At 42.8% G+C, this 12473-nt stretch overlaps 1 protein-coding gene across 1 annotated transcript; it reads left to right on the top strand.

Annotated features, from left to right (window-relative positions):
• The first annotated feature begins 10080 nt into the window (after window positions 1–10080).
• On the top strand, window positions 10081–12236 carry LOC105048564 (cytochrome P450 86A1-like). Its single transcript, XM_010927905.4, has one exon. The coding sequence runs from the start codon at window positions 10312–10314 to the stop codon at window positions 11974–11976; it is 1665 nt and encodes a 554-aa protein (XP_010926207.1). The 5' UTR covers window positions 10081–10311; the 3' UTR covers window positions 11977–12236.
• The last annotated feature ends 237 nt before the right edge of the window (window positions 12237–12473 follow it).

Here is a 12473-nt window from a genome sequence, read left to right as displayed (position 1 = left end):
TTGAATGGCTAACTAATCATCTTTATCCAAATATTGGCGCATAAGAGTGGACGTGAGAAGGGCTTTGCATGAGAAAAAATTCACGAGAAGTTTCTTCTCGTGAATTCAAATGGGCGTAGAGATTTAAGGTGGTGCAGGGATTCAAATTCAAATGATGGTTTGATCTTAATTGAACCAACCTAATCAAAATAGGTTAAGCACAATTAGATTAAATTAAACCCAACTTAATTAGGTTTAATTAGGCTCAATAAAATTCTAATCAAATCAGAAATTAACTAAGCCCAACCCCTAATCAAATCAGGGACCAAACCATCTCGACGATTAGGTCAACTCTTAACCTAATCGGGTCAAACCCAACTGAATCCAATTCAATTGGACTTGATCCAAAAATAATTACTCAATCAAATTGAGTTAATTAGCGATCAAATCATTAATAAAATCTCTCATAATTATTGAGTCCAAATCCGATGGACAATCGGGTATCAAAGTCCATCAATATGAAACCTTGATCGAAGAGTTCAAATTTCAAATTCAAAATTTTGACCCCAATACCCAAAATGTGTAGAACTCATGATCAGAGAATCCTAATTCTCAATCATAGAGTCCCAAACATATAAGACTCATAAACAGCCATCAGATCAGAAAGGAACCTCTAATGTGTGTGACCCCGCAGGTTCGAACCTAAGCCGGTAGCACAGGAATCAATTTCTGTACTAATCGAAGTGACCATCTAGCAATGGTACCCGACATCCGGATAAGTCGAATAGTTACAATCGCAACACTCAGAACCTACGTGAATATGGTTACTGTATAATTCATCCCTTTTGACCCCTGTGTTTAGGATGACTCAGGGTTAAACTGTCAACCCTGATTAGATCATCCGAGTCGTATTCAACTCAAACAGTCCTGTGACTCCTCACTAGGACTACCCTGGCCAAGGTTTTGCTAAATTGAAACACGACTGTACACAGCTCCTAAACTGGAGTGGTCAATCCAATCTTGACACACGCACCGACAAGTCAAGTACTTGACTACACCCAACAGCCTTCCGTCACTGAATTAGAAATTCAGGTAGTCCAGTGTCTAAGTGCTGTGAGTTGCTTGCAAGTCACCGTGGCGGTCTCAGGTCGGAGAGATATTTATACCCATATCCCATCGGAGTAAATCTTGGCAGCAGAAATAGCTCCAGAGTCGGTCACGTTCAGTGCAGATGTACCATTACATCTCACCTGTATGTCATACCAGTGTCTCCACACTCCTTGGTTATGAGGACAACCAACCTATATGACACACAACGACCTATGCTCGATAAACATTGTCGTCCTTGGTAACAACGTATCATTTGATCGTGAATAGGTTTAAGGACTAAGCGACAAATCTTCCTTTGTCGAGTCTAAATAGTCCTAAGGACTTCACCACAACACAGGAGTTCATTAGAAGATGAAACATTTGTGATGAAAAAATACCAAAATAATTTTTATTTATTTATAATTCATGTACTAATACAAAAGGAGTACAACTGTCAACAAGCTGATGATTGACTTTGGGACACTATTCCCAACAAAGCCTTCATCCACCAGGAACTCAAGAAGAAAGAGAGACGACACACCAAGGAGAACACCAACAGAACACCAGCGGAGGAACGCCAGGAAGAACACCAGCGGGAGAAAGCCAAGAACCAAGCCCGCGCTAGAACACCAGGAACCACCGCGCACCCTTAAATAGAGGTTCACCCGAAGAGGAATTCTAAGCTATCATGGGAGATAAACAAGGAAAGAATATATATATATATAATTATTTTGCAGAAAACCCCCTGATCTCTCTATAATTTTGGAGCAATATATAACAATCCTCCTCCTTGCGACAAATATTGTACCTTTTATGTCAGATGTGGAAAAAAAAAACTTTTATAACCTCCTCCTCACCACAAGCCCCGCAGGGCATTACCAAATTCTTATACCAATCAAGTTCAGGAAATTCCTGAACTTAATTGCAGGAATTGGTTTAGTGAACATGTCAGCCGGATTATGGGCAGTGTAAATTTTTTGAAGCCTGACATTACCTTTCTCTACCAGATCTCTGATGAAGTGATACCTGACATCTACATGCTTTGTTCGTTCGTGATACATCTGGTCTCTGGCAAGGTGCAAAGCACTCTGACTGTCACAATGAATGTCCAAACAATCCTGTTCGAGACTTAAATCCTGTACCAACCCTTTTAGCCAAATAGCTTCCTTTGCTGCCTCTGTCAATGCCATATATTCTGCTTCAGTGGTAGATAAAGCAACTGTAGACTGCAAAGTAGCCTTCCAACTGACTGCAAAGTAGCCTTCCAACTGACTGCACATTCAGAAAGAGTAAACACATATCCGATCAAAGATCTTCTCCTGTCCAAGTCACAAGCATAATCTGAATCACAAAATCTTGTAACTATGCAGTTACTCTATGCAGTAAATATCAATCCCAATTTAGAAGAGCCTTTTAGATATCTAAGTATCTATTTCACTGCTGACCAGTGAGCCTTTCCAGACTTATCCATGTATCTGCTTACAATGCTTACTGCCTGTAAAATATCAGGTCGAGTGCAGACCATCGCGTACATGATGCTGCCAACTACGCTCGCATATGGCACTCTAGATATATATCTCTCCTCATCCTCAGTCTGAGGAGAGTCTCTGGCAGAAAATCTAAAATGACTGGCAAAGGGAGTAATGACAGGCTTAACTGAGACATACCAAATCTGTCCAAGACTTTTTCAATATAACTATGCTGAGTAAGAAAAAATCTATCTGACTGCCTGTCACGAATAATCTCCATCCCAAGTATCTTCTTTGTCGGTCCAAGGTCCCTCATATCAAATGCAGTACTGAGCTCGACTTTCAGTTTCTGGATGATTGACATGTCCTTGGCTGCAATTAACATATCATACACATATAATAACAAATAACAAAAGGACCCATCTGAAAGCTGCTGGTGATACACACAACTGTCATATGGAGATCTACTGTATCTATGATCGACCATAAATCTGTCAAATTTACGGTATCACTGTCTTGGAGACTGCTTGAGACCATATAATGATCTCTTGAGTAAGCATACATGATCTTCTTTATTTGGAACCTCAAAATCAGGTGGTTGTTGCATATAGATCTGTTCCTCTAAATCACTGTGAAGAAAAGCTGTCTTAACATCTAGTTGTTCCAGCTCCAAATTTTGAGAAACAACAAAAGTAAGTAACACACGGATAGAAGAGTGTTTGACTATAAGAGAAAATACCTTCTTGTAATCAATACCCTCCCGTTGACTGTATCCCTTTGCTACTAACCTGGCCTTATATCTAAAATCTTGAGGAGTGGCTCCTTTCCTTTTGAAGATCTATTTGCAGCCAATTATCTTCTCACCTTTTGGTAATTTGACTAACTCCCAAGTCTGATTCTTTTCTAGAGACTGAAGTTCTTCAACCATAGCCATGGTCCATGTTACGGCCCAGTTACTCGGGCCTGTAGCCAGACGGCCCAACAAAAAAAAAAAAATAGAGGAGGAGGAAGACTCCTAGCCGGAGTCTTCTTCCTTCACGATTCTGACAAAATCAGACTCAAAGAGTCCGGCTAGGGTAGAGAACCTCCACTATAAGATCCCCCATCCTTCCTTTAGGAATTTACAACAAAAAAAATTTCAAAGAAAATCAAGGGATTTGAGAGATTTTCTCAAGGATTACCGTGGGTGGTTAATCGGAAGAGAGGGAGGTCGTCGGAGCTAACTTTGGACGTCGGAGTAAGGTATTCTTCGTTCCCTATTGATCCTCTGATCGTCGGTGAACTTGGAAGCCGACGAGGTGCTGGTTCGGGTTCAAACAGGGATACCCTGTTTATGTTAATTTTTTTTTCTTTCTTTTCCGCCGCCGGCAACAAGGATGGTGGCACTGCCACCGAGATGGTAGCTCGCCATCGGCTGCTGTTGGAGGGTGGTCGGAGTCGGCCCTCCTTGGCCGCTTGAGGGTGAGAGGAGATGGAGGGGCACGATGCCCTGTTTTGCCCCAAAGGAAACCACGGGAAAAGAAGAAGGAAGAAGAAGAAGAAAAGAAAAGAAAAGAAAAAGGAAAAAGAAAATAAAATAAAATAAAATAAAATAAAAAGAAGAAGAAGAGAGAAAAATTTTCTCTTTCTCCTCTCTCTACCTTCTCTCTCTACATTTTCTCTCTCTAGATTCTCTCTCTAGACTTTTCTCTCTCTTTACGGATTTTATCTCTCTAGGATCTTTTCTTCTTCTCTGATTGCATCATGAACCCTAGAATACACTTGAAGATGAAAATAAGATGATTTGAGATTGCTCCGAAATTCGTGCGATAGATCTGATTCCAGCTGATCCTATTCGAAATTTGTAACACTTGATTCATATTGAGTCACCCTGATAGGACCTTTGATGATCTCGATCATGAGTGCCTCATCGAAAGGATGCGAAGGTTTCTCTCTCCACTTTCTCTCTCTACTTTCTCTCTCTAGAATTTTCTCTCTCTTCATGAATTTTTTTCTCAATAGAAGTCTTATGGATCAGTGGAGGATCCAGATACATAGACAAGTCCTAATTTTGATTAATCCTAAGAGAGGTCCTCGATTTGTGTATTAGGATCAATTATCGGTAATTTTCTTCATATATGTGATCTTTATATTTGATCAGGGTTACGAAGAGATGTTTGTCTGCATAAGATATCGAGTGAAATATTTTGTTAGAGAAATTCATAAATCAAAGAAGAACATTGATTTCTGTGTTTGGATCAGTCATCGATAAAGGTAAGAATCCCTGTACATGATCATCATTATATATGTTATTTTATCGTTGGTTTTATCTCATTGATTTTGCATCGTTGGATTTGAGATCGATGAATTTGTTATATCTGAGATATTGTTATTTATTTATATGATTTTGAGTATGAGTATGCTATATCAATACAAATGTATCAGCAATTGATGGCATGATTATGTGTATGACATATTTATTACACTGCAAAAGATGAATTGATTAATGAAGTTAAATATCATAATTTCATGAAAATGAAAAGAAAGAGAAATATGGTTTGGACCGGCCTTGTCATGTGGAATAGCTTGCTAGGAGCTTATGCCTGGGACAGCCCCCACAGGCTTATGTGTGGAAGAATATGATCCGAGAAAGATCATGAAGAATCTGATCCGAGAAAGATCATGAATGATTTGATCCGAGAAAGATCATGGCCACTTTGATCCGAGAAAGATCATGAATATTTCGATCCGAGGAAGATCACAGAAATCGATCCGAATAAAAGATCGTCGCATGATCCTGGTAGTCCAAAGCCAAAGCCAAAGCCAAAGCCAAAGCCAAAGCCAAAGCTAAAACTAAAGCCAAAAAGAAAAGGATTAAAGATGATGTGATAATAGAAGAAAATAGAAAGATAAGACATGAAACAATCGTTGAATAAAATTATTTTTCTTATTAACATATGATGATGCATCTCTTTTGATGAAACAGATAATCTATAAATGTTTGCAGTATTTTGGACAGTGAACATCGACTTTTATGTGTTATTGCTTATCTTTATTTTCAGATTATATTATTATATTGGTGTGATATGGAAATTCTTACTGAGCTGTAAAGCTCACACCTCTTCATTTTCTTTTTCTTCTCAGAGTTACAAGATGTCCATGGTTGGCTATGGTATGGATTTGTGAGTGAACGGATGCATAGATAGAGTACCATTGATACCTGATCAGAGGATTGAAGAAAATTTAATTGTAATTATGCAAGTTTTATGAATTATTATTGAAATTAAATATTATGGTTGATAAGGTTGTAATGATTTAATTTGGCCTTGCATATTCTTTAGGGTTTGCTCTAAGGAGTGTGCGGCCATCACGTATCCGACCCGGATGTTGGGTTCAGGGCGTGACAGTCCATTTATCAGCCCGTGAACTACTAATAGCCTCCTGATATGTGGTCGGCTCATCACCAATGATGTCTACAACACTCAGAGCATAATAGACTAACTCAGCACAAGCAGAATCCTCAAAACCATACCTTTGAGGTGCTCTGATCTGATGCTTGGGTCTTCGAGTGGCAATACTATCAATCTGATCCTGATCTTGTAATGTCACCTCCTCCTGAGTCTGAATCTCTGCATCTGTCTGTTGTTGTTGTTCATTATAAGTATCTTCACTTAACTGCTGCTGTTGTGATTTAATAGTCTGATCAATATCTACAACAGTCCTATCCTGCTGACCCCGATCCTAATGTCTCTGAGAAGAATTAGGCTGTAGCTGCCTTGAAGCAGTGGCTGTCTCATGAAATGTCACATCCTTGCTGACTAGAAATCTTTGAGATCCAGGCTCTATGCACCATAATCTATAGCCCTTTACCCCATATGCATATCCAATAAATATGCACTTTTTAGCACGGGGGTCCAACTTTCCATCTCTTACATGTGCATAAGCTGGACACCCAAAGATTTTGAGTACTGAATAGTCTGCAGGTCTTTCTGTCCACATCTCTTCCAGAGTCTTCATGCTTAATGCTGATGCTGGAGATCGGTTTATAATATAGCAGGCTGTGTGAGCGGCCTCTGCCCAAAATCTCTACTTAATCCAAAACTAGATAGCATAGATCTGACTCTCTCTAATAGTGTGCGGTTCATGCGTTCTGCTACACCATTCTGTTGAGGTGTACCCACTGTTGTTCTATGTCTAATAATACTTTCTGACTTGCAAAAGTTATTAAATTCTGTAGAACAAAATTTTAAACCATTATCAGTCCGAAAAGTTTTCACCTTCCTTTCAGTTTGCCTCTCGACCATAGACTTCCACCTTTTGAATGTTTCAAATACATCACTCTTATTTTTAATGGTGTATATCCAGACTTTTCGAGAGTAATCATCAATAAAAGTAAGTATATATCTTGATCCACCCTTGGATGTAATTGGGACAGGTCCCCATAGGTCAGAATGAATATAGTCTAATATACTAGTTGTCCTATGCACGCCTGTAGTGAAGCTGACTCTGTGTTGTTTTTCAAATATGCAGTGCTCACAGAATCCAAGTGCACCAATCTTCTGACCACTCAGCAGACCACGTTTGCTCAGCTCCTGTAGACATATGTCTGAAATGTGTCCTAGTCTCTGGTGCCATAAATATGTCAACTGCTCAATAGAAGATTGTACTGCTGATGCCTGACCAACAACTATACTGCCATCCAGGTAGTAAAGGGTGCTACTTAATTTTTCTCTCAATAAAGTTAATACCCCTTTATTGATAATTATAGATCCTCTATCCCATTTGCCCTCGTATCCTACTCTATCAAAGGCATGTATTGAGAGAAGGTTCTTTTTTAATTTAGGAACATATCTGACATCATCCAATATCACCACGGTATTTGAATTAGATTTAATTTGTATCGTTCCAATACCTTCTATATTACAGATACCATCATCTCCAAGAAGAACATTACCACATTCACAAGATCTAAAGGAAGAGAACCATTCTTTGTGAGGTGTCATGTGGAAGGATGCTCCAGAATCCACGATCCAAGTGTCAGCATGACTAACACTGCAGGTAGCTGTAAACACTGCATCATCTGGTATACTGCTATGACTTCCTGAAGAAATTGCAATTGATACTGTATCAGAGATTGTTCCTTTATCTTTTTGTTCCTTCTCCCTTTTAGATTGTAGAAGTCTACATTCAGATTTTCAGTGGCTTGGCTTTTTGCAATAGTGACAAATACCTGATCTTTTGGACCTAGATTTTGATCTATTTTTGGACTTACTTCTACCCTGTCCTCCTTTTTTCTGTTCATCTCTACCTCTAACAGTAAGACCTTGAGCTGGAGTCTGAGCCTGATGCTGAAGCTGTACTTTTAATCTAAGTTCATTGGATAACAAAGTAGCTTCTACTTCTTCAAGACTTATTGTTTCTCTTCCATAAAGCATGGTAGTGGTAATATGCTCAAAGGACTTAGCCAAAGAGTAAATTAGAATCAAAGTCTTATCTTCTTCATCTACATGGACACCAACATTTACTAAATCAAGCAGGAGCTTAATATTCATCCAAGTGATCCTTAAGTAAAGTTCCTTCTATCATGCGAAATGTGTGTAATTTTTTTCTCAAATATAATCTATTAGTCAGGAATTTTGCCATATATAAACTGTCTAATTTTTTCTATACACTTTTGGCTGTATCTAGTTCCACAACATTGCGTAGGACTTTATCACTTAAACCTGAAAACAAGGTTCCTAGGGCTCTCTCGTTAATTTCTTCTTTAGCAGCCTCATTATCTCCCGAGATTGAATCCATACCCTTAAGGGCTTTTGCTACACCTTCTTTAACCAACAAATATTTCATCCTTATCTTCCATAGTGAAAAATCTACCATGCCATCAAAGACGGCCACTTCATGCCTGATGGTGGTGGAGTGAGAGACAGACGCCGGATCATTAGCCATTGAAAAACTTTGTTTCTTATCACCAGCCATCCAAGTGCTCTGATACCAATTGTTGAGATCACGAGCACCGGATAGGATCGACCTAGGCTTTTGATCTAATATCTAATCTCTTTGAGACAATTCGCCAAACACATTTCAGGCATAAATAAACAAAGATAAAGAAACCAAGATTTACGTGGTTCGGCACAGGAGGCCTATATCCACGGGGAGGAGGAGCAATCCACTATAAATCTATCCCGAAAAATAGGTACAATATGAGGTATAAAATACCCAAAACCGAAATCAACAAGAAGGCAACAGAGTATCGAATAGAAGGCAACAAAGATCTAATCGGATCTACCAATCTCAGCCTTGGCAATAGATCAAAGGTAAGAGAATACCTGAGGCGAAGATACCTTTCTCAATCCTCGGCAAAAAATCAAGATGAATACCTCCTTACCAATCGAAGAAGTGTTCGGTCATCAGCACAGGGCATCCGTGAAATCGAGAAGGAAGAAGAAAGGTAGAACACCAACCAAAAGCCTTCATTTACCAGGAACTCAAGAAGAAAGAGAGACGACACATCAGGGAGAACACCAACAGAATACCAGCGGAAGAACGCAAGGAAGAATACCAGCGGGAGAAAGCCAAGAACCAAGCCCGCGCTAGAACATCAGGAACCACCGCGCACCCTTAAATAGAGGTTCATCCGAAGAGGAATTCTAAGCTGTCATGGGAGATAAATAAGAGAAGAATATATATATATAACCATTTTGCAGAAAACTTTCTGATCTTTCTATAATTTTGGAGCAATATATAATAAGAACTAAGTTAAAAGAGGGATGACGTGTCCAATTTTTGTTGAATTAGTCTGCTGGTAGATTAAACCCACCTAATAATTTTACGTAATTAACACGCCTGCTTTGCTTTTTTGAGCAGAATGGAGAAGACCAGACGGCTCCTACGGACGTCCGGGCCAAGCTGGATTCGTACCTTGCGGAAACAACGGCATTCTCTTTTCGACCAGCAAGAAAAGCTTTTTCCCTATTCCCCACCAACCTCCCCAACGTGACGCACGCACACTCAATGGATCGACCTCCCCCACATTCCTCTCTCTCTCTCTCTCTCTCTCTCACCCCCTCTCTTTCCCTCCCTCCAACGCACTCAATGGACCTCCCATCTCTCTCTCTCTCATTGTGATCCAACGCCAATCATCTCCTTGGCCTACCCGAAACCATAGCTGCAATGGAGATGATAGAATGCCAAGCACAATAACAGCCGTCTTCTTTCGCCCTTTCATCCAATGGTCTCAGCATGGTTATAGTGGAAATGATATTGCTCATCACTGTGGTATGGGACTTCATAATTTTATTTTTTAAAAAATATTTTATAAAAAAAAAATTCATCTTATATAAATAAATTTTTTTTTTTCTCACAATCAATGTGAGGTTAATGGTATCTTTTATTTTGTATCATAACGATATATATCATTACTGTTTCAAAAAGAACAAATGAAAAGAAAAATTGTCCAAGAAAGAAATAACGTGACGCACTCTCCCTCTCAGTGTCTTCGTGCAAGCTAGTGGAGATATTTTGCTTGCTAGAGGCACTAATTAGACGTTGCAAGCTAGTGGATTCTAAGTACCTCAGCGCAAGCTGGACACCGGCCGACCAGCTCCTATGTTCATACCTTGTGAAAACTACGGCACTCTCCCTCGGACTAGCAAGAAAAGTTATCCCCCAATTTCCAACCAACCCTTCCGATTCGCCCTTTCGCACGAAAGATGCACCCCCTAATATCCCACTTCTTAACCCACACCTTTATCCGGTTATCAATCATCTCCTTGGCCTATCAGAACCCATAGCAGCAATGGAGATGGTAGAATGCCAAGCACAACAACGACAACCAGAGGGCGGCATCCATTTCCTGGCGACGGCCCTCGTAGTGGCGATGTTATCGGCATATTTTACGTGGTTCTGGGTGCTGGCCCGGCGGCTGACGGGGCCAAGGGTGTGGCCCCTCTTCGGCAGCCTCCCGGGCGTCGTCGCCAACCGCTCCCGCCTCCACGACTGGATCGCCGACAACCTCCGCGCGACGGGCGCCGCCGCCACGTACCAGACGTGCGTGCTGCCGCTGCCGGGCGTGGCTCGGCGGCAGGGGCTTGTGACGGTCACGTGCCATCCGAGGAACCTGGAGCACGTCCTGCGCACCCGCTTCGACAACTACCCGAAGGGCCCGCTGTCGCAGTCCAACTTCCATGACCTCCTGGGCCACGGCATCTTCAACTCCGACGGCGATTCCTGGCTCCTCCAGCGCAAGACCGCCGCCCTCGAGTTCACCACCCGCACCCTCCGCCAGGCCATGGCCCGCTGGACCAACCGCTCCCTCAAATCCCGACTCTGGCGCATCCTCGCCGATCACTGCGACGACCACCACCCCCATCGCCGTCACAGCGTCGACCTCCAAGACCTCCTCCTCCGGCTCACCTTCGACAGCATCTGCGGCCTCACCTTCGGCAAGGACCCCGGGACGCTCTCACCCGACCTCCCCGACAACCCCTTCGCCAACGCCTTCGACGCCGCCACGGAGGCCACCCTCCAGCGCTTTCTCTACCCCGGCTTCCTCTGGCGTCTCAAGAGACTCCTCCACCTCGGGAGCGAGCGGAGCCTCCGGAAGAGCCTCGAGGTTGTGGACAGATACATGACAGAGGTCATCGCTGCGCGCAAGGAGAACCCCTCCGACGACCTGCTCTCCCGGTTCATGAAGAAGAAGGATGCTAACGGCAACGCCTTCCCCTCCTCCGTCCTCCAGCAGATCGCCTTAAACTTCGTGCTCGCCGGCCGCGACACATCCTCCGTCGCCCTCAGCTGGTTCTTCTGGACCATCGCGCAGCGGCCAGACGTGGAGAGGAAGGTGGTGGACGAGATTGCGGCGGTGCTGCGCGAGAAGCGGGGATCGGACGTGGCGCGGTGGGTGGAGGAGCCGCTGGACTTCGATGAGCTGGAGCGGCTCGAGTACCTCAAGGCGGCGCTGGAGGAGACACTGCGACTGTACCCATCGGTGCCGCAGGACTCCAAGTACGTGCTGGCGGACGACGTGCTGCCGGACGGCACGGCGGTGCCGGCGGGGTCGGCGGTCACTTACTCCATCTACTCGGTGGGGAGGATGGAGGGGATATGGGGGAAGGACTGCATGGAGTTCCGGCCGGAACGGTGGCTGACAGCGGAGGGGGGACGGTTCGAGCCGGCTAAGGACGCGTACCGGTTCGTGGCGTTCAACGGAGGGCCGAGGACGTGCCTGGGGAAAGACCTGGCCTATCTCCAGATGAAGTCCATCGCATCGGCAGTGCTGCTCCGCCATCGGCTGGAGCTGGTCCCGGGCCACCGAGTGCAGCAGAAGATGTCCCTTACCCTCTTCATGAAGAACGGTCTCCAGGTGTACGTGCGACCGAGGAAGCTGGACGACCATGGCAATACCGACTCACCTCCGAGTCCTGTGCCTCATGCGTCCACCGCGCCTGCTACCGCTGCTTAGACTCTGCTGCCACGGACGTCCTGGTTAATTTCCTTCGCGTGTGGTCGAGAGAACCGGTGTTAATTTGCCTTTCCTTTTACTTGGTTTCTCCTTTGTCCAAATATTTCTGCTCCGCTGGTGTCGTGGACAGGAGTGCTTTGCCTTGCGTTTGGAACTCGCTTATACACAACATAAAATAAAATAGGAATTTTTAATGCCGGTCCATCAGTGGACCGGAGTTAAATTTTTAAGTCCAGTTAATTTTTTTATAATTTTTAATTTATTTTTAATTAGATTTCAACTTTCACTCCACCCTCAACTCAATATTATTTTTTCTTCTCCAAAAAAAAAAAATCTAAAGAGTCAAACTAACTGTGTACAGTGACAAATTAATTATGTGCAGTGGCAAATTAACTGAATGCAATAGCAAATTAACCGTATGTTATGTTAATTTAACTATATGCAGTGATAAATTAACTATATATCATTTTAATTTAACTATATACAGTAATCAATTA

This window comes from Elaeis guineensis, chromosome 7 (assembly GCF_000442705.2).
Source record: "Elaeis guineensis isolate ETL-2024a chromosome 7, EG11, whole genome shotgun sequence".
Lineage (NCBI taxonomy): Eukaryota > Viridiplantae > Streptophyta > Magnoliopsida > Arecales > Arecaceae > Elaeis > Elaeis guineensis.
The sequence above is the reverse complement of the archived record's forward strand: the minus strand, read 5'-3'. Positions and strand labels throughout refer to the sequence as shown.

Excerpts from the sequence above, each read along its gene's own strand:
- LOC105048564 (XM_010927905.4), top strand. The coding sequence starts at position 10,312 with ATGGAGATGGTAGAATGCCAAGCACAACAACGACAACCAGAGGGCGGC.